Here is a 27,756-nt window from a genome sequence, read left to right as displayed (position 1 = left end):
AATTCGCGGGCTCTAGTTTTCGCGGTTTTGCCGAAAAACCTCTCAAGATAGGGGGGGGGGGCAAGATAGATCGCCAAATAGGATTTTGCAAGATTTCCTACGCTACAACCTGGATTTATATCCATGATATGAAAGAAAATAATAAGATAATTGCGATTCCATATCCCTTGAGAATCGGATACGTTAGCAATTTAAAGAGGGCAGATGTATGTTTACTCCCCCTTATGAAATAAGAAAGTGAATTATTTTAGAAAAAAGGAAAAATTTTGTTTAAAAAAATAGAAAATACTATATAATTTAAATCATAAATTACAATAATACTGCAAGAAATCAACGAAAATGATTCAATTCAGTTGTCAGAAAATAAAGTTGGATAAAACAAAAAAATTTCATGTACAATTCAAAATGCTTTTGTATTTTTATTAAAAAATTCTGAAAATCATTGTGCGAATAGAAAACTTATCTAATCTTATCTGCTAATGATGAAAAATAACAAAGAGTCAAGGAGTCATCAACATTAAAATCCAATTTTAAGCTAAAGGAAACGACAGCATCTGACATCAAACCCATCAAGAGTATCCACAAATTTGCCAACATAGAAATTTTTACTTTACGCATCTGTATCAGAGTTTAACGGATCACTGCTTTGAAGAGGGTCCACCCATCCTGTAGAACTTTTATCAACCTCTGACTTTGAATTTCCAACCATCTTAACCGATTCAGAACCCTCGTCAACTAACGTGCTCAAAGGATCTGGATTTATTGAAGAGCTAGATTCGTCATCTCCAGTAGTACCTGTTTCTAAATCTATCTCAACTCTGTCATCAGCCTTATCAGAGACTTCCAACTCGTGTGTTATATCTCCTAAAGCTTGAATATGATCCCCAATATCACCAGGGCTTTCAGATAAAGGATTACCTGATGATTCTAAAACGTTCGAATTTAAAGTATGATTGTCACCTACAATAATGTCTTCAGGGTTGCTCTCCTCTTCAATATTTACTGTTGTTGGAGTTTCTATATTCGAATCTTCATCGATTGAAATTTCTGTGGAAACGTTACTTTGAGTTTCATTTTGAAATACGTTTCTAAGTGGCATCTCAGATGAATAATTTTCAATTTCAGTATTAAGTTTCATGTCCAGATTTTCATTTTCTGGCGTTTGTTTTTCGACCGGGTCTGCACTTTCTGCTATCTTTTTACTAAGATCTTTGGTTTCGTCAGATTGAATTTCATCATCTTTATCATCATAATGATTGAAGTCAGCTAATACAGCAACCGGTAGACCATCTTTCTTTCCATCTTGGCTGTCATGATTTTTGGAAGCGTCGCGTTCCCTGGCAACGCCGATATGGCGGTCAATATCGGTGAAATCAACATCGTCCATGTCCTGACCTTTTAATATCTCGCGAACCTGAAAAAGAAAATGGGAATGTTTGATGCAGAAGTAACCGAATAATCTTTCTATTTAGAAAAACTGTCCGATATCAAATGGATAAAGGATTTTGCTAGGTTGTCATAACTCCCGCGATCCGACGGATCAGTTTTAAAAGCATTTCTTATCTGAAATTAATTATCTCATATTCCGATGGCAGAATAAGTTCAAGGAGCCGGCATATTCTGCATCGGTGAGGAATGGTAGTCACCCGTTTATCAGCCGCATCCCCAGTCTGGTTTAACTGTCCAAAACCGTAAATAATAACAAAAACGCAATTGAACCCAAAACAAGGGCTTTGGTCATTCTGCTGCAAAATCCTCCAATCTAAAACTTCATGATGTTGAAAATTTTCCCGACCTTTCTTGTCATCGGGTGGTATGTAATTTCTGTGAGTTTTTTTTTTTTTTGAATGAAAGGAAGAATTAAAAACATTCCTTTAATACTAATGAAAGAAGAATTGTACAGAAACAACTGTCAATAACGATGACGACGATTTAAATTACCTGTTTTAAACCAGCAAAACCGAGGATCGCAATCTCATCAACGAAATTTTCTTCCTGAAACATCCTCTCTTGCATCACATCTATGATGAAGAATTTTCAAAAATTATTTTAGTTTCAGAAAACTTTATTTTTTCGTCACAGAAAATTCAAATACTGTTGCCTCCTGGTTGTTTGGACTTTTTTGGAATTCGAATGTAATGCTTAATGGTGTTTACAGTATAGTTTACCCGAGATACATTTGCATCCAAAATTCAGGGTGGAACACATTCTCGCTTAGTCAAATCAATGATTTCTTTACAGTTAAATAATTAGCCGCGACCCTTAGTTGATCTGACTTGAATATCCATTCTAACAAAACTGATTCTACTTAATACTTGGGGAACAAACAGTAAAAAACCTTCAATTTCTAGTGCGATGGAACTACTAGCATATTTGTTTGTACTTACTCAAATAATGCTCCATTCTCTGTGAGCAATAAAGAACCATGGCTTGAGCACTGTCCAAATCAGATTTCAACTCAGATACTTGACGTTGCAATCGTGTATGATCCTTGGAAAAGAAATGAAAATAAATTATACTCAAATTATTGTTACTGGTCTTTATTGTATTTTAAACAATTTGCGGATACAATAAAATTTCGCTTATTCGAACTTAGCTATTATTCGAATCTTTCTATAACTCGAACTTGTTTCTAGTCTCCTTCAAGGAGAAAACCTCCTAATATACTTTCTATGATTCGAATCTTTCTATAATTCGAGCTTGTTTCCTTCCAGTTCCCGTCAAAGAGAAACCCTATAAAAAACTTTCTTTAATTTGAATCTCTCTGTAATCTCAAAAAATAAGATTCTCCGTTCGAATTTGGAGTCAACTGTATATTCTTTTTTGAAGATAACCAGTAAATTTCGGCTCAGCTGTTTTTGATGTTCTTAATATGACTAGTTTATTTTCCTAAAAATGAAAATTGAAAATCATCAATTTCTGAAAACTGTGGGAGAAGTTGTTCTTCAATTTCGCCGGGTTCTGGTTCTGATTCTCCTTGAAGCTCTTTTTTTTCCGTTTCAGAAAAATTTCAACTGTACCTCAATAATAGCATTGATGTAACTATTATTTGATCCTCCACCAGCACCAGCACTGCTAACACCACTTTGCTGACCTATTGATTGGTTGCTGAGATGTTTTGGGCTGTTCATTGCATCTCGTAAAGTGTTTGGTATCCTTGATATGATTTGAGCGCCGCTACCCATCCGCTCACGCAGGTTACCCACCATTCCTGCGTTTAACTTGTTGCCATGGTGATGAGGTTCCCCTTCTATATAAAAATGAGAATTTCTTCAGGGCCTTTCGAAGCTTTATAAGCAATTTTTAAACTGGTTGAGACCTCCAGCTTCTTACGATAATGCGAGATTTTCGGCAAATCACGTGAGCAAAAACTATCAAAAAATGACCGACCGCCATAATAAGATCCAACGTTTTCTGATTTCCCAAGTTTTAACAATACTCTAAAATAACAAAAACTTTCATTTTATAAAAGATTTAGGTCGTATGAGAACCTACTAGAGAATTCAGCTTTAACGGTTTGACTTGTTTCTTGAATACGATGATCGTCTTGACCTCCGTCTGGTGCATCTTCAACGAAGAAATTACTTCTTGATCCGTCTTGCTGATTCTTTGAAGCTTTGTATGCAACTGATGGTCCCCCAGATCCCAGAGCTTGGGCATACTGTGGAGAATAAGATGGAAAGATTTATTAGAAGCTTTGGATGTAACTATTGGGCCACCAGATTCTAACTGTCTATATTATGGAGAAATAAGTAAGTAAAAAATTCGTTTATAAGAATTTGAAGCTTTGTACATAATATGCAATGACAACCATTTTAGCATTTGCGCGTATTTACTCTAGCATTGAGCTACGGTTCCATGTGGAACCCAAACAAATTTCTGGTTTTCGCTAGCGCATTGGAATCAATCGACTATTAGCTCTACTGTAAGGCTTGGCCATAGAACATTTTTCTTGAATTTTGTCCTTTGCACATTGTAATCATATTGCAGCTCAATGGAAGAGGGAAATCCCCATACTATTGGTTTTGAGTTTGAGTTTAACTGCGTCCGTTGGCTTTCCGACGGTTCTGAGGTCTGGTCAGAAGACAAATACAGAGCGACTGCATTCACCTGATGTGATCATTTCATTGAGCGTTCTGTGTAACTGTAATATGTAACGCTAACTAGCTAGATTTTGAAGTATACATGAAATAATTTAAAGACTAGCCGGTACCCGGCGTCGCACGCCGGTTAAGCTGTAGCTGAACGCACTAAAAGTTTTTTGTTTGGATGTTGAAGGTGGCTTAAAAGCACGATCAAATATAAAAAAGAAATCTCAAAGTCTGCATACAAAATCTTCAAAGTTTGACCCTAGTCCTCCCCTGGGTGGCTTATCTTTTAACCATATTTGGATTGTGTACTGTCACCGTGACTTAATTTGTTGTTTTTAAATCTGCAAGTAGATTTTAGTCCCGCTTCGCTCGCATTAAATATACCGTCCAGGAAAAAGCGGGAAAGAAAGCCACAAAGAATAGTGCAACTCTATGTTTTTATCAGATTAAAAAGATATAATAAGACAATACTAAATTGCTTTTTTTAAACCCTTGTCACATCTAACTTTTCGAATTTAGATATGCAAAATGTCGTACACACTTTTTAACAGTAACGACGACTCGAATGTTTTTTATATATATATATCATTTATTTTGAAAAGAATTCGAATGTCATTAATAAATACGATCGTTAATCACATTCGAAAACATTTAAAACAAAAGAAAAGAGAAAAACCTTTGGTGGGCAAGCCTGGGCAGAAATTAAAATCACTAAATGTAGACGGGCTATAAATTTCAAAACAAAGGCTGGATAAAGTCTAAACCAGGCTCTATCCGATCTGTCAATCAAAACAAACTTATCGAGAACAAAAAAAAATTGCTTGCGAAAACGAAAGTGACACACAAAAAACAAACAAACAGACATACAGACTACGGCTATTAATATATAGATAAATTGCAAGCATATATATAATGTAAAATGTTACCATGTGTTCTTCAGTCTCGCCAAGCCGATATCTAACAGGATGAATCGACGGTTTGATTTTGACGCCCATTCCACCACCGCCTTGTTTTTGTTTATGTTGTTGGTGTCTTGACGTTGTAGGCTGTTGTGGTTGTTGTTGTGGGTGTCTTTTATTTTGTCTGCTTCCTGTTGCTGTGAAAAAGAGAATGTATGTTTTTTGATTAATTTTAAATTGAAGTGGTCTACATTCAGAATTTAGTAAATTAAGAAACTTTATTCATTTCTAAAGCGGCGTAAAACCCTCGAGTGGGTGCGTCCAAAGGTTGTAGAAAAATGTCTGGGCCTAACGGAAAAACACAAAAGTTTTAATGATTCATTTTATTAAGTACCTGTAGATGATATTTTGGGGCTGTTCAACGGATGGTGCGTTTGTTGTTGTTGGCGGTGCTGATGCATAGGTTTGTTCTAAAAATGTATTTTGTACATTAAAGAATCATAAAATTCAATTTAATTTTACAAATAGTCTTTCCAAAGCCATAATTGTAAAATTTCAATTAGAACCATACTAACATTACTGATGATGCATGATACTGGGTGATGTGCGTCGGTAGATAGGTAAGTTGAAAATGGAATTTTTCCTAGTCCTTCATTTTTTAGTAGGTTGTTAAAAATCGAAACATATTTAAAAAAATTGAACTTCATCAATAGGCTTGAACTTTGAAGGAGAGGGAAATCGTCAGCTGTCCGTAAGACAAGAATACCATTTTAATTCAAACAAGTGATTTAAGAAAAAACCCTTGAATAAAATATGAATGGAATCAATCAACCAGTCGTAACAGTTTAAACCTTCATTTGTTTCAGCTCAACAGCTCTTCTTAAAATCAGTTTCGGGTCAATATCTTGAGGGAACTTCATCAAATATGACAAACATTGACTAAAATCACTTTGCAGCACTAAAAAGAATAAAAATAGAGCTAGAAAGTAAAAAGACAGGCACTGGTCCATAATTTTGTAATCTCGTATAACAAATCATCCTTTCTCCGCATAATACGCTCTGCTCTAAAGGGATATGGCGAATCTGACTATCTGACCTGGTTGTTTAGCCAAAACAATCGAAACCGCGTTGCTTTTTGCTTCAAAACGAAATCAAGAGCGACTGGGTTTTATTGTCTATGTTTATTATTGGTCTAAATCTGGATGAAAAATATCAAAGCGGTGTGCCAACCTAGGCAGATTCTTGGCCTTAATAGTGAATATGTGTCATGCGCGGAGTATCAGAATCTGATCGGAGATTGCTAATTTTGGTACTTGGTAATTAAGCCCTCTTCTCTTGAAATCAATTTGAAAGATTTCAATCAGGGTATTATTTTAGAGCAAGAATTGTGTGTGTATTTAAAGGGACATAAAAGCACTTTCGAAATTTGTAAACAAACCGTATAATAAAAATTAAAAAAAATATGGATGATTTTGATTGTTTCAATAGACGATATCGGCTTTCTGAATTCTCCCCGAATGATTACCCATGATGCATTGTTAGGGTTTGGGTTATCGTCCGTGAATTTTTTTGCGCAATGCATCATGGGTAATCATTCGGGGAGAATTCGGTAAAGCCGATATCGTCTATTGTTTTACAAGTTTGTTTGGGAAACGTGATTATAATTGTTCTCTTTAATGACACGTGGTTCGCGCAATGTTCACATTTTACTACTTTTATGTCCCTTTAATAAAGTTGCATATAATTTGAAAGTAATCAACAGTCCTTTAAACGCCGAACTAGATTAATTGAATCATTTGAGGAAAAGTTCTGACTAAATCCTGTAATGTGCAAACTATTGAAGGCTCTCATTAAAGACAAGTTCAAACTTACAGACAGCCTTGAGATGCATCAACATTGCCAAATAAATATACTCTACGAGTTCCAGAGCCATTCCATCAGCAAAGATGGCATCCCACAAAACCAGTAAGCCATCCATCGAAAATTCTCGACCGAACAGTAAACGAACCCACCGACTAGAAGGTAAGAACGACTTTTTTAAGGAGAGTCATTTGCCAACAATCATTTCGTCAAATTTTTTAAAGAAAGGTTCTTAATTCAACCCTAGTACCAGGAGTTAACACCTGATATACCAGGTTAGGATCACATTAGCCCGGGGTCCACGTTATAAAGCTTTTTTTATAGACTGGATGGCGCGATTAAGTGGCCCGGTAGTATATGTCAATATGCTTTTGGTTTGGATTTGCTTTGCCAGATTCTATTTGTTTTTGGAAAGTAAAACAGTATGAAGCAATATTTTATTTGAGAATATAAGGGATTGCAAATCTGTTATTGATGTTTGTTGCTCATTTTTGATTATATCTATCAACTCCAAGTAGTTTTATTGTTATTTGGATTTTTAACATTTTCTCTCAAAATGACGCTCTCAAACGCTCCTAGTCTACTTCACTGGACTCAGCGTCATAAAAAATTATAAAAAACATTAGTAAGACTCCGGTTTTTGCCAGTAGTGGCAAACTTTATACAACTTTTGTCTAGTTGAAATTTGCCACTACTAGCTAAAACCGGGGTATTTCCATAGAAAACATTACGTCAAGAATATCATGAACTCAAAAACATATTTTAAGAAGTGTTGTCATCATGAATAGCCACCTCAGTCGTTGAATTGACTTAGCCGATGGAAAGTTTATGTAATCAGCTCTGATAGAAATAATAAATCACACTTCGGACATTCAAACCCGTTATGAAAGTATAATTTATTTCTACTGCTAATTATCTTTTATCGAAGAATTTGATGACTAACAAAATGTGTTTGAAGTAATGCTGTTTTTACCCTATTTTGCAATTATTTTTGTGACTTGCTAATGGTTTTAACAGGGGGATTTGACTATTCGTAGTTTGAATAAAACAGGCAGAAAATTATTGCTTTTGAATGACACAACACCCCCTAATAAAAGTCTCGCAAAAGCTAAAACCGCTAGTGAGAACAAAAACACTACAAAAAAGACTTCAGGCACATACGGCTATCATTATATAGATTTCTAGCAAATAATTACTCACATTCCATAGACTTGAGGTGTGACACTCATTTTCTTCAAATGTGCAGCCAGGTCAGGATCATACTTCTGTAACATGCTTCCTTGAATAAGTTGTAATTTATTGGAGATAGCATTCACCTAGATATAGAAAACCAGTGTTTTTTAGTTATAATAGTACAGCGGAGTCTCCATAGTTCGAACACGCACGAGGAACAAAGTTCCGAGTTAAGGAAATTTCGAATTATGGAGTAAGGTTTATAAGGCATTAAATAGATGTAGGAACCATAAAAATAGTTCGAGTTAAGGAGAAATTCGAGTTGTAGAGGTTCGAGTTAAAGAGTCTCCACTGTACAAACAAAACGTACTCGATACATATTTAATTAAAATTCTCCTCAATATTAAAATATCAAGAACTTGAGTCTCAAACTTACAGGTTTGCTGTCAGGTTTCTGAAACATACCACTTGATCCATGGTTCTTGAGACTCTAGAGAAAAGGAAAAAGTTAGATTAAATTTGAAATATCATATGGAAACCCTAAATCCTCTTAATATAACCCTAAATGTGTGTTTTTGAGATGGAAGGGGGGGGGGTTAGACTGAAATGGAATTCGAGCTCAAGTCTCTTACGATAACTTTACTAAATAAGTGATTCATTTAAAAAATTGAGAAATATTAAAGCTCAATTTTTTTTATGTTTTAGCTTGCTTAGTACATCAAGATGTGACAAACTGCCATAACTTGGATAAATCTAAGTTAAATCATGAAACAATAATAACAAAAAGAGAAGATGGTATTCTATTCTAAATAGGAATCTATTCTCACCTGCTGCTGTTGGGTAGGAGGTGCTTCGATTGGTCTCAAGTCAACATACCAAGGTTGAATGGATTCCATTATATTGTAAAATAACAAACTAGAGAAGATAATTAGAAATAATGATAAAGATATTGAAAAAAATATCTTTCTTACTCACTCCCTATAATAGTTACACTATGGAGAAGAAGGCCTAATGATAAGGAGTTTTATTTCCAAAAGAATGAAAACCACGAATGCTATCAATCTCCGTTTCAATGTGCAAGAGCAATAAAGTAAAACGTCCCACAAACAAATAAATATATTCAATTTTTTTAGATTTTTTTAGGGTCACCGCCATGTGTTATCATAGAAGTCAAATTTTCCTCTAACTAAAAAGCTTTTAAGAGAGCAAGCAGTTTGGAGTACCAAGTTTTCTCAATTTCATCAAATACCGCTAAAAATAGACCAGAAAAAATTCAGAGGAGAGCATCAGAGGTCAAAAATGTAATCTTACTAAGCATCATGCTCAATGAACTCAAAATCGACAATGTTCTTCACATCTTCGCTAAAAATACAAAAAATAATATTCAATGAAGCTTTTTTACTCTTCATAAAGGTTCAGCAGTAGTATCTATACCCCTAATTTCAAAATTCATTGCTGTAGAGGGTCTGTTGTCATTTATTCATTTATTTGAGATTTTTCAAACCGACCGCTGCAATGGACTGCAGGTGAGATGATGAGAGAAGTGTTGCTATTTATAAATCATACTTCATCGCAGCGGTCTCCATACCGGAATCTTTTTATCAAACAGACAATGTGCACAGAGTGTACTACGAAGCGATAAAAACATAAAATACACTCTGGTACAGAGTAGTTCAGCAGTGCATCTCCAGAAATGGCTTCCAAAGTACTTTAAGTGCTAATAATGGGCAAGAATGTAGACTACTTTTAGGAACCTCAATCAATAAAACACAACAAAATAATATGTTCATCACACTACCTTATTGATTCTTTTGTGTTCTTGATAGCAGTGCAATTTGTATACATCACATAAATAAGTGGCGAAAGAATCTCATGCATCCCCTAAAATCATAATATAAAAACATTTAAATCCAAATTATGTTGGGCGAATTAAATGATAATAAATTGGCTGCACTGCAACTACATCTTGAGTTTAAATCCAAGGTTGATTTCTGGCAGCTTGTACCTCCTTGTTAGATTTTTTCTTCTATGTAACTACCAGAAATTGATGTTGAAGTAACTGTGCAATTCTACAAAGGTGACCAGGATAAGGGGACCCATTCTTTAAAGCTGACAGGTTTCAAGACTATATAACAGATGATCTTAAAGGGTTGATAAAGTTTCACCTGTTTATAAGAGACTTGTGGGTTTTCACGAGCATAGCAAAACAATATGTGAAGGAGGTATTTCCTAAAATACAGTAGAAGAGGGAAAATTTCATAGTCTTTACAAAGAAAATCTTTTTTTGATTTTAAAAATAAAATAAAAATAAATATAAATATCTATAAAAGGAAATACAACCTTTAGACTCTATTTCAAGGTATCAAAAACATTGAATTCAATGTAAGGTATATTTAAATAGAAAGGTCTATCCTAAAAATTACTTAATTTTGCACGATTAAGAAATGACAGGATACTTACTTAATTTCTTCTTGTTGGAAAAATTCAATCTCAGGGTGCCTGAAAAGTAAAAAAAGAAGATCCCTTGGTAATCGTCGACTCTAGGCATCTTGAAACAAATTGAATTCACTCAAAACTTTAATTAGAAACAATTGGCATCAGAACGTAGCAATGTCTTCTTTTCATGATTTTCTATGTAGCTATCGACTTCTTTGAAAGAAACTATTATTTAATTTTGTAATAAACTTTGGGTCTACGTTTTATATTTTGTTTCTTAAAACTGTACTCTTGGAGTTTGTTTGTAATAGCAACATTTAGTTGTACTCAAAAATAATCCTTCTCGACCAATCAGATTTGTGTAATTATGTTAGGTTGACAATTACTGATGTAAGTGATAATAGATGATTATGATACTTACAAACGATCTAAATCTTGTAGAATCAAAGTTCTCAGTTCATTATCTTGAAAATATTTGTTCCATATGCTCTGGAAAAATACAAAGATTAAATACGTTATAGTAAAGCAGTTAAATTCCATTTTCAGCAAATACTAAGGGAATTTTGAATTTATGGACAAAGTACAGAACAAAAACTGTGTGAGTGACTTTTTATGGTCATTTCTACTCCAAAAAAAGGTTGAGATAAGGTGATACTTCAGACAAAGTTCAGATTTGATATGCCATAAAACTACATACATCTTCTGCTAATGAAAGTGGATGATGTTTTTCAAGGTCGATTTCTTTTTGTTCTTCTTGATGAGGGTTGATGACATACTACATATAAAAACATAAATACGACAGTCATTTCAATAAGACGGCTCTCGCGCTCTGTAGAGCGCTCATCAATCTTGTATGGTGGGCGAAAAGTCACTGGGGTCAATTAGGGAAAATGGGAAAGATAAACTTTATGATATGATATAGATAAGGGAAGAATCTATATGATTAAATCAAAAATATTTTTGGGAGCATATTTTAGAAATTGCGTGCGCAAAATTTGATTGAATTGAGCGATTCGGTAAATATTTTTGTGTGCGCCTCAAATCATTTACGAGATCAATTTATGATCACGTTTGATTTTATTCGTGGAAAGGCCTGTACAATGACAAATAAATGACCAGCAAAGGCATCAGATACATCAAAATTATATCTTCATGGTATGTCAGGACTATGTTGGAAGGAAGATGTTTATTTCTGATCAATATTCAAAGTTTCTTGTTCTTTCTTTCTTTCTAGCATAAAGCGCTTGATGAAGTTTATGTTTTAAACCTTTTTTCGAATGCCAGAATACCAATCTCTCTTTTCCTTGACTTCATCTTTCCATTTGCTTGGTGTTTCTGATAAACATTCCCAAAAAATCTGATGAAAGTGGAAGAGGAAGATTATCATTTAATGGGACTGCGTTGAAAAATGTTTTGCCATAAGTCATTCCTTTTGATTTTATTATAGTAAACAACAGTTTCTTAAAAAAATTTCAGCACAAAAAAAATTAAATATAATAAAGAAATAAAACAAAATAATTAATAAACCTTGAAATATTAAAAGAAGCTTACCCTCCAACAAACACTACGAAAATGAGATGCTCCTAAATAACCATCAAGAGATGATTTTTGTAGCTGAAAATTGAACAAATTACAAAATTAGAAAGGTTTTTCTATATTGTTTATTAGTCTGAATTTTAAATGATAGTTTTAATCAATTAATAAATGCAATTCTAAAAAGAATTCCTTTGAAAAATTCTAATCCAAATGAAATAACTTTCGTTACCTTTTGTAAAAAATTGTCATTGTTGAAAAGCTTGTCCCAACTTTCCCTGAAAGGATAGAAAAGTGAATCATTTGGCTATCGCAAACGAATTTTAATAGACGTAAGGCCGACCCTAAAAGAAAAAAAGTTTCCGGTCCACCGGCCGCATTTTTTTTCATGAGAACCAAATAGATAACAGATGAAACTTTCTTTATAAAAACCTTTACTCATGACTCATTCAAAAAAATCATGACTCAGAAAAAATATAAAGACAGAATGTGGGGCAACACTAACAGCCAGAGAGATGATTTTTTTCTTCCTAATTTTTTTTATTAGAAATCATGAAAAGGACCAAAATAAAAATCTTCCTGGCCGCCCGCATGACTTTTTTTTCGTCACCCGGTGTACCGGAAACGAAAATTTTTTTAGGGTCGGCCTAAAGAATCAAGTACCAACCAAATCTGATTGAAGTTATACGATGAAATGCAAACCCATTGGCTAGGGATTATCAATTAGATTGTAAAAATATGTATTTTTCCAAAAATCAAAATGTTAAAAACATAACTAAACTTTTTAACATTTTGATTTTTGGAAAAATACATATTTTATGGAGCACTACAACTGTATCGTAAACTCTTTGAATGTTTGCTACACATTTGAATTAGACTAGAAAAATAGAATCTTGGCTTACTGCAATGGTTCTTCTTTTTCAACGTAAAATTTAGCTTCTTGACTTGCTTTCTCATTAGCGTAGTGATTATTGCTGATCATCATTTTGGGAATGGCAAAGCTTGTAGCAAAGTCTGTGGTATCTAATGAAAAAGAGTACTGTAAGTTGATCTAATATCAACATCCCTCTGCTAATTCTGACACCCTTCTTTAGAGTTAGGAATAATTAAAGGCCGGAATCGCTGATGAAAACTTTTTTCTTTGCTTAATTCTTTGTCTATCAGTGATTCTGACATTATTATCATTCCAATCTCTAATAAGGGTGTCTAAATTAGAGCAGGGATGTGGATATTAGACCAACTTACGATAATGAATGAGTGAAATTTTAGCTTCTTCATTATTATTATTATTATTATTCATATTTATACAGGTTAGTCTGCGTCAGTAAATATACAATATATACAAATTAATTATATACAAGTATAATAGATACTGTTATCAATGAGAGACCTGTGTTAAAAACGAAAGAAACAAAAAGAGATAAGTCAAGGGGCTAAACAAAGGCGAAAAAGCTAAAAAAAAACAAGCTAGATGCTGAATGGACCTACCTGATGATGAAAGTTAGATAGCAATAAGGAGAAAAACGGAAACAATCCGTTAGAAAAAATAACGTTTAGCGAAAAGGCATAACGCCTTAATAAATTTCATCATTGATTGTTGATGGGGAGAGGGAAGGGGAGAAGGAAAAAAGATAAAGAAAGTTCCGGTTGCAGAAATCAGTTTTATTTACAATCAAAATTACTATCAATGATGTTTTTTTTTTTTGAGAAAAAACAAAGAAATGTTAGAAAAAAGTTCAATGAAAACGGGGATTTCCGGCATTTTCGGCATTTTCGGCATTTTCGGCCGGAAAATTTTTTTTCTAAAAAAATCGAACTCGGTCATGTTTTGAGCATTGCGAATACGCATCTTTCTGCAAAAAATCAGAAAAAACTAAGTATGAAAATTCGAGAAAATGTTAAAAAACCGGTTTTTCCGGCATATTTCCAGCAATTTCGGCCGGAAAAAAATGTTTTTCGAAAATTGGACTCCGATTTCATTAAAAACTATAAAGAACAGCTTGAGAAATTCAAGAAATACTGTCTTTCCGGCGAAAATAGGTTGTTCCGGCGACTTTTAAAATAGTTCCGGCTTCAAAAATCAATTTTATTGAAAATTGAAACATGCTTGATGGTGGGCATTGCTTTTAATAATGTTTTTGAATGAAAAACAACCAATTACAAAATAAAAGTCCAATGAAAATCTAGAAAAACGGCGATTTCCGACATATTTCAGGCATTTTCGGCCGGAAAAATTTTTTTCTCAAGAATCGGACAAGGCCATGTTTTGGACATTGTTAATACGCATCTTCAAGCAAAATATCAGAAAAAAGTAACGATGAAATCTCGAGAAAATGCCAAAAAACCAGTTTTTCCGGCATATTTCCGGTATTTTCGGCCGGAATTGATTTTTTTTCGAAAATCGGGCTCCGTCACAATTTAGGCATTGACATTTTGCATCAGTGTGCAAAATTTCATGAAAAAATATAAAGTACAGCTCAAGAAATTCAAGAAATACCGTTTTTCCGGCGAAAATCGGCTGTTCCGGCGATTTTTAGAAAGTTCCGGCTTCAAAAATCAATTTTATTGAAAATTAAAACATGCTTGATGGTGGGCATTGCTATTAATAATGTTTTTGAATGAAAAAACAACCAATTATATGGAAAAAGTCCAATGAAAATCTGCAAAAACGGCGATTTCCGGCATATTTCAGGCATTTTCGACCGGAAAAGATTTTTTCTCAAAAATCGGACTCTGCCAAGTTTTGGGCATTGCTAATACGCATATTTGTTCAAAAAATCAGAAAAAACTAATGATGAAATCTTGAGAAAATGCCAAAAAACCGGTTTTTCCGGCATATTTCCGGCATTTTCGGCCGGAAATGAATTTTTTTCGAAAATCGGGCTCCGTCACATTTTGGGCATTGCCATTTTGCATCTTTGTACCAAAAATAAGAAAAAACTAATGAGCCAATCTCGAGAAAAGCTGGTAACAGACGGACGGACGGACGGACGGACAAAGGTTGATTTATAGGACCTCCAGGTAGGTCCAAAAACTCAGATTTAAGACTAGGTATTGAGATCGAGATTAGACAAGGATTATTGAGTCTAAAATAGCAATGAAATTCTAAATGTTTTATATATTATAAACTATAGGTAAAAATAGAAATATATCGAACCTCGTGATAACTTAAGATTAGTATGTAAGACGCAAGATTAATATAGGCTTAAATTGATTGAATTTAGGAGTGCGAGAGGTTCAAAAAGTGTATCTAAGAAAACTATTGTAAAGATTTTACTTATCAAATTCAAATTTATTGACCATATTTTTAAATAAAACTATACTTTTTTGCTCACGAATGTTAGTAGTAAGCCTATTGAATATTGAGGCTCCCTGGTAGTAGGTGGTTTTTCTACCTGCCTCAAATTTTATCCTAGGTAGACGAAGCATTCATTTGTTACGAGTTTTTATACCATCATGTGCAATGAATGAATACTTGTCATTACCAGAATTAATTTCTTTGAAAACATCAAGAGCAATATTCCTTTGTAGACGTGTACGGAATGTCGGCCATCCCTTGCGGTTGTTGACAATCAATTTTGCTCTAGTGTAGAACGATTCAAATTTATCTATCCAAGTATTGCTCATACAACTGAAAACTAGATAACAGTAGAATATGAAAGTTTGGATCATCGAGTTGAATATAGTTTCAGCAACGGTTGGTGAGATTTGATGACGTATCTTCCTGAGCATGTTTAGACGGGAACTGATACGTTTGTACATGGTTTGCAGATGAGTGTTTAGATTGAGATGCGAGTCGAGTTTAACTCCAAGGTATTCATAAAGATCAGGCTGGTTGATAGCGTTGTTGTTTATCACTATGTTTGCAGTTTGGTCACGTAATCGTGAAGCAAAAATTATGAACTCCGTTTTTCCCTTCTTAGGATTGAGGATTAAACAGTTTTCGTTCAGCCAAAGATTTATTCAATGTGCATCAGCATTTATGCACTTCTCAATCTCAGAGATGGATTTATGTGAGAAATAAATTACTGTATCGTCCGCATACATTAAAACTTGGCAGTTTAATGATTGTAATGGAAGATCATTAATCAGAATAACAAAGAGTAACGGACCCAAGATAGATCCTTGGGGTACACCGTGTGTAACAAATTCAGATTTCAATGTCACTCCATCAATTGAAACAGCTTGGCTACGATGAAATAAATAGCTTGCAAACCAATTTACTTCCTTACCAGTAATACCGTAGTATGGGAGTTTACTGAGAAGACAGCTGTGATTATAACGGTATCAAAAGCCTTGCGTAAGTCCATGAAAAGGGCTCCAGCTTTCGATTTGTCCATGTTTTCCCTGATGTGATCGGTAAACTTTGTCACGGCATGACGTGCAGATCGTTTACAGCGAAATCCAAATTGATTCTCGTTTAAGAAGTTGTTCGTTTCAAGGTAGTTTGTTAGTTGGTTATACGCAATTCGCTCGACAACTTTTGAAAGAATGTTCAACACTGAAATTGGTCGATAGTTATCTACGTCAGAGTGTTCCCCGCTTTTGTATACAGGATTAATTTTTGCAATTTTCTCGGTGGTTGGAAAATTTCCCGTTTGGAGGCTTCGATTAACCAGGAATGTGAGGGGTGCCGCTATTTCATGTGCAATGTGTCTGATTATCCTTACAGGTATCTGGTCAGGACCAGTTGCTTTTGATGCCTTGGTTGCAAGGAGAATTTTTAATGTATCGTGCGTGTAAACTGGGCTGAAAGTAAAAGCTGAGTTTGTATTGTTCACATTATGCAGGTATTTACGTTGGTTAAACACTTTCCAAGTAAAGTTTATTATTGGAGATGTCATGAGACTAGATCCAACTTTAGCAAAGAAAGAACAAAATGTATTCGCTATCGATGTTGTGTCAGACGTAAGCTTGCCATCGATCTTAAAAGATTTTTGTATACTTCCATTATCCTTGGTAGGGTAGCATTTTTTGATTTGGGTCCAAAAATCTTTAGGTTGGTTGCGAGTTTCTCTAAAGACAGATCTGATATAGTTAGCTTTTGCAGAGCGGATTTTGTTTTTTACGGTATTACAAAGGTTTTTATAGCGATCCCAATGGAGCTGAGAGTTGGTGCGTTCGTGTTGTTTTTTATGGTAATCACGAGCATCCTGAAGTTGACGGATTTCTTGGGTAAGCCATGGGTTAGGTTTTCCACGAGTACGTTTCTCTTTAATTGGACAGTTTTTGTTAAGAGTTGATGAGATATAATGTTTAAACAGATTCCAACCTTGGTTAAAATCGGTCGTTATTAAGCAGTTCTCCCAAGGTAATCTACGAATTATTGTACTTTGAGTAATCGCAAGCTTTGATGGTTTGTGAAAGATACCGTTTACAGTTCATTTTTCGGATTATACCAATTAAATTGTGATCACTGAGCGAACTTTTGTAGTTCAATGTGTCAGCAACATTTGTTTTATTTGTAGTGAAACAAAGATCAATGCATGTTTGACTGTCTTTTGTTATTCGTGTATATCCTTTTATTAATTGACTGTAACCGTATGTTTAGATGACAGCTTTCAAGTCAACATGATCTCCAGGGACTGTATAGTTGCAATTGAAGTCACCTAACATAATTGTTTCTTTTTTCTCTCTAGAAATACTGTTCATCATATTATATCAAACTTTTGACAGAAGTTTTTATCGATATATTTTGATAAAATTATAAGAAGTAAAAGCTCGAAGTTTATTTATCTAATGTCGAAAAGAGGGTATTCATGATTAATTAAATTTCATTGAAAACACTATTTGACTGAAGGAATTTGTCTTAAATATTTTTAAATTACTTACTTTGTTTTAATTAGTAAGTTGGTCCAAGTTAATATTCTAAAAATATTGTTAGAAAAATAAATTGTTAGTTAGTTGTTTGCTTATAGTTTTCTATTGGATCAACAAAAGGGATACGTTATTTTCTTGACTCCTCTTTGCCTATCTTTACATTTGAAGAGGTGATTTCAAAACATATAAGTCATTTGAAATACATGCAAGTGACTAAAGGAATCAATCAAAAATTACTTAATCCTAATATTGAAATTTAGAACTTGATGAAAGTGATTTAAAAACAGTACAAACCTTCTGATCCAAATTGATCTAATGATGCATGAATGTCATCTTTAGTGATCTTCTTTGTGGGCTTACGATTCATTTCTGGAAGGATTAGAAGAGAGGGTTAGAATAGAAACTTTTATAGTAAAAATTGGTCCATTTTATTTATACATTTTTTTCATATCAATAAAAATTCAGACTCAGTAAAATGGTAATATCTTTTAAGCTTTTCCTCTACAGGCTTAATATGCTTAACACAGTAATTGCCCTGAATAAATTAGACAAGTACTAATTTTTAAGAGTGATCTATTACAGCTCAACAGGTATATACTGTTGATTTGATAGTGTATGTGGAATATTAAAATCACTGCAAATGTAAAGGGCAGGACAGCAACCATTAATTGTTTCAATCTTTGATACTATTGATGTTATCAGCTCTGTGAATTCTGGTGCGTCTAATTTGTGGTTTGGGTTTGTTGGCTGCCTGTACAAGATGCCTATTAATGTTGAGATCTTTTGAGTAAAGAAGAAGTCTTTCATTAACACCCTTTGAAAATTCAAGCAGGGGCTTGAACAAAGGAGAGATGTCATCCTTCAGGTAGAAGGCAACACCACCACTGTATCGACCTTGTTTGGCTTTTCCACGATCACATTCCTTTCTATGTAGAATGTAGCCTTCGATTTCCAGTTCTCCAGCTTTGTGGTTAGATGATAGCCAAGTTTCTGTTAATCCGATAAAAATGTGATTTTCAATTGTCAAAATATCTCTGATATAAGGAACACAAGATTGTGCAGTTTGATTGAGGACATAGACCTTGTATGTTCAAGAAAGCAAAGGTCGTCAGTGCAGGTGAGCTGCTGGTTGGTGTATTGGGGGAAGGTTTTCCTGTAGTCTGAACATTTCTTGTGTTTGTTGGAACGTTTTAGAGAAAGAGACGTGTCGTGGTGGTTTGAGACTTTGGTTGATGAACAAGATCATTCATAGAAAAAAGTTGTCCAGGACTTTGATAAAATCCAAGGAATCATTTGATTCACCTTGATTCTTTGTTTGAGGTTCTGGTCTTTTTTGCGTTCCTTTGACATGAGCAAAAGTACAATGGGTGTTGAAGCATGTACTGCTTTTGATTGAAGAGGAACACATTCTTGGGTGGAATTCAGAGCATTTAGTTCCAGCACTACAACCCCTTGGGCCCTTGTTTCCATATTTCATGAGTTTGGTGCAAGCTTTTGGGTGGTTGTACTGGCAGTTTTTAACTCAAATACCATGCTTGCATTTACCTTTAACATAAAATCGGGAGGTTGAAGGTGAAGGTTTGGATCTTTAAATTTGTCAGAGGCTTCAGGAACCCCTGCAGATTCTAATGTGAGCTTTGTATTGTTCTCAAACTCTCTAAGAAATCTTTTCTTCATGAAATAAAGTACAAAATCAACAAGCTAGATGCTGAATGGACCTACCTGATGATGAAAGTTGGATTGGATAGCAATGCGAGGAGAAAAAAATCAGTCAAAAAATATAGCGTTTAGCGAAAATGCATAACGCAATTAATTCATCATTGATTGTTGATGGGGGGGAGAGGGAAGGGTTGTAGGGGAAAAATAAATAGAAAGTTCTGGACGCAAAAATCAGTTTTATTGACAATTGAATCATGCTTGATGGTTATCAATAATGTTTTTGTGTGAAAAACATAAAATACAAGGAACAAATCTAATGAAAATCTTCAAAAACTGCGATTTCCAGCATTTTCAACCGAAAAAAAAATTTCCAAAAAATCGAACTCAGCCATGTTTTGAGCATTGCGAATACGCATCTTTCTGCAAAAAATCAGAAAAAACTTTTGATGAAAATTCGAGAAAATGTAAAAAAGCCTGTTTTTCAGGCATATTTCCGGCATATTCGGCCGGAAAAAGATGTTTTTCTAAAATTGGGCTCCGTCACATTTTAGGTATTGTCATATTGCATCAGTGTGCAAAATTTCATAAAAAATATAAAGTACAGCTCGAGAAATTCAAGAAATACTGTCTTTACGGCAAAAATAGGTTGTTCCGGCGATTTTTAAATAGCTCCGGCTTCAAAAATCAATTTTATTGAAAATTGAAACATGCTTGATGGTGGGCATTGCTATTAATAATGTTTTGTAAGGAAAAAGTACAATGAAAATCCAGAAAAACGGCGATTTACGGCATATTTACGGCATTTTCGGCCGGAAAAAAAATTTCCTCAAAAATCAAACTCGGCCATATTTTGAACAATATTAATACGCATCTTTGAGCAAAAAATCAGAAAAAACTAATGATAAAATCTCGAGAAAATGTCAAAAAACCAGTTTTTCCGGCACATTTCCGGCAAAAAATGTTTTTCGAAAATAGGGCTCCGTCACTTTTTAGGTATTGTCATTTTACATCAGTGTGCAAAATTTCATAAAAAAATATAAAGTACAGCTCGAGAAATTCAAGAAATACTGTTTTTCCGGCGAAAATCGGCTGTTTCGGCGATTTTAAGAAAGTTTCGGCTTCAAAAATCAGTTTTATTGACAATTGAACCATGCTTGATCGTGGACATTGCTATTAACAATGTTTTTGTGTGAAAAAACAACCAATTATAAGGAAAAAGTCCGATGAAAATCTGCAAAAACGGCGAAGAATTTTTCTCAAAAATCGGACTCTGCCATGTTTTGGGCATTGCTAATACGCATCTTTGTGCAAAAAATCTGAAAAAACTAATGATGAAATCTCGAGAAAATGCCAAAAAAACGGTTTTTCCGGCATATTTCCGGCATTTTCGGCCGGAAATAATTTTTTTTCGAAAATCGGCCTCCGTCACATTTTGGTCATTACCATTTTGCATCATTGTGCCAAAAATCAGAAAAAACTAATGAGCCAATCTCGAGAAAAGCTGGTAACAGACGGACGAACGGACGAACGAACAGACGAACGGACGGACATCGGTTAATTTATAGGACCTCCAAGGTAGGTCCAAAAACGAAGTATCACAAAGTAAGTAAGTAAGGGTACAGGTGTTTGTTTAGGAGGGATCATGACTATTGTGGTGTCAGGTGTGATTGTTTGAGTAGGTGTTTTGGAGTTACTTTTGACAATAAATACGCTGGTATTTGAAGCTTTGGTTCTTTTGTGTGGAAAGTGGATTGTATTTTCCTGACAATGTTGACAAAGGTAAATCATACCAGGTATTTGGGCTGGACTTAAAAAATTGTTGGTTTGCCGTCATCCGACCGACCCGACCTCGCACCTTGTAGCAAAAGGTCTGTCTTGTACAAGAAGGTTTTAGTATGCTACAGTTTAATGCGGCTGAAAAGAAAAGTGGCAGTAGTAGAATGAATGGGCTTCCAAAAAATAATTATACAGCAGGGTAGTGAAGATTGTCAAATTTTATCTGTTGGATATCTACCGTTAAGTTGGTCAAATATCGACATCCCTCGGCTAATTCCGACACCCTTCTTTAGAGAAAGGAATAATATGAAAGCTTGAATCACTGATTGAAAAAGGATTATTCCTCTCTGACCACTAAGCAAAGAAAAACAGTTTCAACATTTCTATAAATTTCCCCCTGGAAGTTTAAATTTTATGAATAAGGGGCTGGAAAACAACTATTGATGTCATTTTATGAGTGAAAACCCTGAGAAACTTCAATGACCCCCTCTCTTCTTCTCCAGTCACCAGTGTGGAAATGATGCAAAGTCCCTGCCGAATTCGTATTTGTTAAAAGTGAGATCTACACCAATAAAACGTACGCTTGCATGCTTAACAGCGAAATTGCAGGGAGGCTTTGGGGACACTGTAAGCCCACCAAACAGGTCCAGGGCTGGGGTTTAGGGGGCCAATGTTGACATCCCTCCTCTAAATTTGACACCCTTTTCCAGAGCTGAAAAATTAAAAAAAGGTCGAAATTATTTTATTTGCTTAGTGGTAAGGGAGGATAGATCTTTTTTCAATCACTGATTCCGACACGACCCTGGACACCGCCGTACATTTTGCGCGGTGGAGTCCGGTGGGCGTCCGGTGGGTGTACGGTGGGCGGAGCCTAACCTTTTTTACCACCGTACCTGTCCCACCGTACACGAAAATACCACCGTACATTGTACGGTGGGAAGTCGATCAGGTTTCTGAATTCCCACCGGACAATCGTACGGTGGCAATTCCGTGTACGGTGGGATTCTGTACGGTGGTGTTGTACGGTGTTTTCGATCTAAAACACCACCGTACACCCACCGGACGCCCACCGGACTCCACCGCGCGCAATGTACGGCGGTGTCCAGGCAGGGTCGTATTCCGACTTTCATATTGGGCTATTCCATTTTATAACCATACAGGGGTATTGACAAACTTTTCCAGGGGGTCTGAGCCTTGATTTTCCAAGGGGTTTTTGTTCATTTTTCAGATTTTCCAAGGGGGTTATTAAAGGTTTCCAGGGGGTTCTCTCCTCCTAAACTGACATCAATAGTTATTTTCCAGGCCCTTTTTCACAAAATTTCACTTCCAAACCCAGGGCCGCAAGGGTCGACCCCTAATTTCCAGGGGATAGTTTGTTATCCAAAATTTCCAGGGGGGTTAGTGAAAAAAGTTCGTCAATACCCCTGTACAATTTTTTTTTGGAATAGCCCATTATTCCTATCTCTAAAGAAGGGTGTCGAAATTAGAAGACGGATGTCGAGATTAGACCAACTTTACGGTACACTCTACATCGTTATATAGCAATCGAGGGAGAGGCGACAAGCGAGGTGGATGCGCTTTAAACCTGTATGGAGTCATCAAAATCCGGTGTTAAAATGGCGGCGCTTCTCTCGTCGTCTTGAGAAGAAGCTTTGACTTGCGCCATCCAATATCTTATTACTTTATATCAGCTCCATTCCCCCTCCTTACGCCAATACGCCAAAAGTAATTACTGCCTCACTCCGAATATATTTGGCGTACTGTGCACGATTTCCAGCCTGGCTTCTTCTGGATGAACAAATATTCCCCATCCCTCTGCTCTGGGAAATACAAGATTTGACCCCCTTGAAAAGTTACAACAATATATACAGAACTAAGCTATATACCTTTTCATAATTGTTGTTTTCAAATGATATAATTTTGACTAAATTATTTGCCAACAATTCACTACCAAAAAGCTCCTATCTGATTTGATTTGACCTGTCCTTCTTGATTGCGAAGCGAATGTACATGAGCGAAGCAGTTTTGCTATCGTGTGTGCGTACCTTTAACTATCCATTCCTTTCAACTCTCTATAAGGCAGGAGATGGGAAAAACGTTTCGAATCTCCGAGTTGCGCGATACCAAAATATAAAGGAGATAAAATACAAAGGATATTCAGCGAAATGGTAACTCAAATTACCTCCGTCATATCAAATTTGACGTATACGTCAGAATGATACGAAGAACGAGTAAACCCTCCGTAACCCGTGACGCCAATGTTTAGGAGATAACAAACACGAAGAACATCCCGGGAAATGATAAAACAAATTACCTCCGTTATAGTAAATTGATATTATTTGAATTTATTGCAAAGCGAAAGTGATGCCATTATGCTTTTTCAAAAATCAAAACAAACATGGAAGGTTTGTTGCTATTCTCTTTTACTTTGTTGTCTTTGGTGTTCATGCTATTAATGAGTTGAATTGGATCAAGATTTTTGTATGATTGTCACAAGAAATGGCTTATGTTGTAGTGTACTTATCATTCTTTCCTGAATCGAATGTTTTGTTTCCATTTTGACGGTTGGAATGAGAGATGCCAATTTCTTGCAAAAAAAGGACAATTTTGTAATTTTCACTGACTTAGGTTAGTTTTCACTCAACCTTAGATCAAAATCTTCTTCTTCTCTAATATTGACTTAACTGAATTAGAAAAAGGTGAACCAGGAGAACCAAGAAGAACGGAGGTGAACTCATCTGGTAAACCGGCTGAATCGAGGGGAACCCAGAACCCAGATCAGTCGGGTGTTTAAGATAAAAACTGCAATTATTGCTCTTTTCGGAAATTATTGCCGAAAACGGCAATTTTTTTAACGATGAAATGCTGAATCAGCAAAATGTGTTGTCCTTTTAAGGGCAAAGATGTCAGAGGTGTTTGAAAATAGTAAAATTGCATCGAGAAAAAGGTTTTTCGGATTTTTAAAAGTGATTTTTTCAATTTTTCGTTGCTCAATAACATGAAAAGTTCTACAATAATAAGTTAAAAGATCCTGCATCGATGCCGAAACACAGCCAGAAAGAGATAACAAAACCCCCGTTGTAAATTTGTTTACATAAAGACTCGATTTTGCTATCTGCATTTCCAACAAAAACCAGTTGAAAACAAAACTAAACGAGGCACAGTGGGCCTACTTATCGCGAGGATGTCAAATACCACGTGTTCAATAATAAAATCAACTTTTATTTGCAAAAACGGCAATAATTGCTGAAAACGGCAATTTTCATTTATTTACTTTTTTATTTTTCTGCTGATTCAGCATTTCATCGTTAAAAAAATTGCCGTTTTCGGCAATAATTTCCGAAAAGAGCAATAATTGCAGTTTTTATCTTAAACACCCGACTGCAGATTCTGCACAACTTCTTACAGTACTTTGAAATTTGCTTTGTGCATTTTGAACGTGGAAAACCTTTGTTGTCAACACACTTTTGACAAGCCTTTAAAACATGGAAAATTTTTTGTTGTCAATTATAAAAATTTTCCTCCACATTTATCTGTTTAAATGTGAAAAACTTTTGTTGCTTATATGAGAGTTAATTCATTTAATCTTTACAGCTCACCCTAATAGAGACTTATACCGTGAGAGGTCCTAAAGCCGACAGCCCAGCTTAATTCCGACACCCCAAATAACTGTTATGAAAAAAAATTCTATGTTTACAAACATTCCCTCTCCAAGTTGAACGATAAACTATTGCTAGAACTCTCGAAACAAAACATCTAACAAGATAGCTGTAATGTCAAGATGTCGATTAATGTAATTAAAAAGTGCGATTTGTAAAAATAATTACCTTTTATTCTGGATCAGTTGCTCATGTTTAAAACGATAACAGTTTTGTAATAAAAGTGACTTGTGCGGGAAAAATATGAAACAACTTGGACTGGTTTCCATTAAGAAACAAACAGACTAAATTGTAAAAATGGTGCGAAGTTGAAAAAAGGGCGGATGTGGTAGCACTAATTTGAATAACAAACATCGAATCAATGAGGCGGCAACTATCAACGCCCTTTTTACCACCTATAAGTCCGGATGTTTATTTACGAAAGGCCCGCAATCGGACAGCTCTTCATTTAAGTGTACTCTTTGACGACATATATTATCTTTACTAGAATAGGAGCAAGGTGTCATTTAATACATAATAATTGTAATATACGTTGTCTAAATTTGTATTCTTATCATGTAATATATAATATAATGTAATATACGTCGTCTATATGTATCCTTACACAAAGTCCTAGCCCCGCAATCAAGCCAAGTGCCAGTATAAAGTAATAGAAACCAGGCTTGATTACGTAACGTTTCAAAATGAGCACGCTCGTACACAGACCTCTTTTATATTTTCGTGTGCTTTGGAAAATCAAAACATCTCGTTACTTTTTATGACGTTGTGCATATTGCAATAAAAAAATATTTTTTGTTATAAGAAGCAATTATTGTTATTTGGTTCAATTGGTTCAGTGTATCAAATCTCTCAGTTTAGTTGACACTTTGGTATCTTCGTTGTGTCACAGCGAAAGGTTTGTTTTTATTTTAGTTTGTATCTTTGAAATACCCCATCGGCTTTAGGCTGGGCTGTCGGCTTTAGGACCTCTCACGGTATGCATACATAGTTTTCCCTTCTTTTAAACCACATGTACCGTGAGATTGGGTAACTTGCATCAGTGGAGGCTAACATGCATAGCCCTCAAATGAATGATCTGCTGAACTGGTCTTTAAAATACAACTACGCAGCTCCGCTCGCACATCTTTACTCTACAATTTTTGTTTTGATTTAACTTTGTATTTTAATGACCAGTCAGGTCTTTCATTTGAGGGCTATGCATGTTATCCTCCACTGATGCAAGCAAGTTACCCAATCTAACGGTAGTTAATTCCCGTGATAAACAATGATGAATAATGAATCTGTGTGGTACAGTCACTTTCTGTCGGGGTTGTGGATGGCGATGTGTGATATGTCGTTCTTTGATACAGTAAGTTGGTCTAATGTCGAAATCCGTCTTCTAATTTCGACACCCTTCTTTAGAGATAGGAACAATAGAAATGAGGAAGGTCGGAATCGCTGATTGACTTTGATTAGCACGATGAGAGGAAAAATCTTTAGTCTATCAGTGATTTCGACCTTCTTATTATATATTCCTATCCATAAAGAAGGATGTCGAAATTAGAAGACGGATGTCGACATTAGACCAACTTACGGTAGTTAGGGTTTGTCGTTCTTCATTTTGTTGCTTTTTAATAGTTATTTTTCTTTCTTTTTTAGATTGTCTGGAAACATTAGATTAAAAAGTCTCTTTCCTCATTTTTGTTGGCATTCTTTTTCAAATGTGGAAACTTCTGTCTTGAACTTGGTATTTGTGTTTTAAATGTGGAAAGCTTTTTTTGTCAATTTGGAAATTTTCTTCCATGTTTGACGTCTAATATGGAAAACTTTTGTTGGCAACTTGAAGTTTTCTTCCACTTTGGGCATTCTTTTAGATTACAAAAATGTTTCCCATAAGATATTTTTCCCTCCTTGCAATCTGTTGGAAATTATGAATTTGGAATTGCTTTGTCCTGTTTTGTTTCTTTTTTTTTAACATTATTAGTTATATTACTGTATGATAATGCAAAATGACTTTTTTGAAATTATGAAATTTTCCTTGGTTCATTTTATGATATCCTCCTTTTTGTAAAGGTGAAGCGTGATGCTACAGATCAAATCTGTGTTTTGACTGGACTCACCAACCTTTATAATTAGAAGGGTACAGTTTGTTTTTATTTTCTAAGTTCAAAATGCCCTGAGTGTGTTTAGTGTTTTCATCTCCTTATATTGTTGTTTCTTTAAACTTTTTTGCTATTTATTCTAGAAAATGAAAAATAGAACGGTTGAAGCTTCATTTTTCTCAATGAGAGATAATCTACAGTTGTCATTTTTACAGAGAGGGACTATAAAAAATTTGCAAATGATAGGATATTCGGAAAGACTGCAGCAAATGTAGAGGAAAACTGCACAAATGCTGCGTCGTTGAATATAAAGTCAGTCGGAACCACTACATAGAAATGGCAACTATTGCCTTAACGGGAAATATATCCCGAACGGGAAGGTGAAAATAACCCAAAAAGGAAACTGTTTCCAGATTGAAAATTTCATCACTTTTCTGTTTCCCGTTTCGATCAAGAACTTTTCATTGTTCCCGAACAGGAAGTTGAATTTTTGTAAACAAAGCAGATTTTTGTTTCCCGATCAAGAAGAAGTTTCCAAATCGGGAAGTTTTTATTTAGGAATGGGGAAAGTAGAATTAAGAAATGATTACCCGGTGGATTTCTTAACTACCCGGTGAAAGGTAATTATTTACCCTCTTTTACAATAGGCATCAGTTATTTACCTTCCACGACCATTTCCGGAATGCGCAGAGGTCACATTCCCGATCGGGATACTGGTCAACTTCCTGATTCGGAAACTCTATCCATTTCGGGAAGTTTCTCACCTTCC

The 27,756-nt window shown here is 35.1% G+C and overlaps 1 protein-coding gene across 4 annotated transcripts; it reads right to left on the bottom strand.

The window, feature by feature from the left end:
• LOC136815740 (TBC1 domain family member 5-like) lies at positions 1-23,651 on the bottom strand. 4 transcript variants are annotated; one of them, XM_067072186.1, is made up of 24 exons: positions 23,134-23,651; positions 18,107-18,181; positions 12,895-13,015; positions 12,225-12,270; positions 12,011-12,073; positions 11,727-11,816; positions 11,157-11,234; positions 10,881-10,948; positions 10,484-10,522; positions 10,189-10,252; positions 9,822-9,904; positions 9,335-9,385; positions 8,851-8,938; positions 8,460-8,513; positions 8,051-8,166; positions 6,863-7,005; positions 5,842-5,948; positions 5,385-5,460; positions 5,018-5,187; positions 3,496-3,661; positions 3,021-3,250; positions 2,388-2,490; positions 1,942-2,021; positions 1-1,414 (listed from the first exon to the last, which is right to left on the bottom strand). In XM_067072186.1, exons 2-24 carry the CDS (start codon positions 18,177-18,179, stop codon positions 611-613), a joined length of 2,913 nt encoding a protein of 970 aa, XP_066928287.1. In that variant the 5' UTR covers positions 18,180-18,181; positions 23,134-23,651; the 3' UTR covers positions 1-610. The 4 variants fall into 4 exon arrangements, with proteins under 4 accessions (XP_066928287.1, XP_066928288.1, XP_066928289.1 ...); XM_067072187.1 differs by having other exon boundaries at positions 8,460-8,504; XM_067072188.1 differs by lacking the exon at positions 23,134-23,651 and adding an exon at positions 17,825-17,860 and having other exon boundaries at positions 2-1,414.
• Positions 23,652-27,756: the final 4,105 nt, after the last annotated feature.

This window comes from Clytia hemisphaerica, unplaced genomic scaffold, assembly GCF_902728285.1.
Source record: "Clytia hemisphaerica strain Z4C2 unplaced genomic scaffold, Clytia hemisphaerica genome assembly, whole genome shotgun sequence".
NCBI classification, from domain to species: domain Eukaryota; kingdom Metazoa; phylum Cnidaria; class Hydrozoa; order Leptothecata; family Clytiidae; genus Clytia; species Clytia hemisphaerica.
The sequence above is the reverse complement of the archived record's forward strand: the minus strand, read 5'-3'. Positions and strand labels throughout refer to the sequence as shown.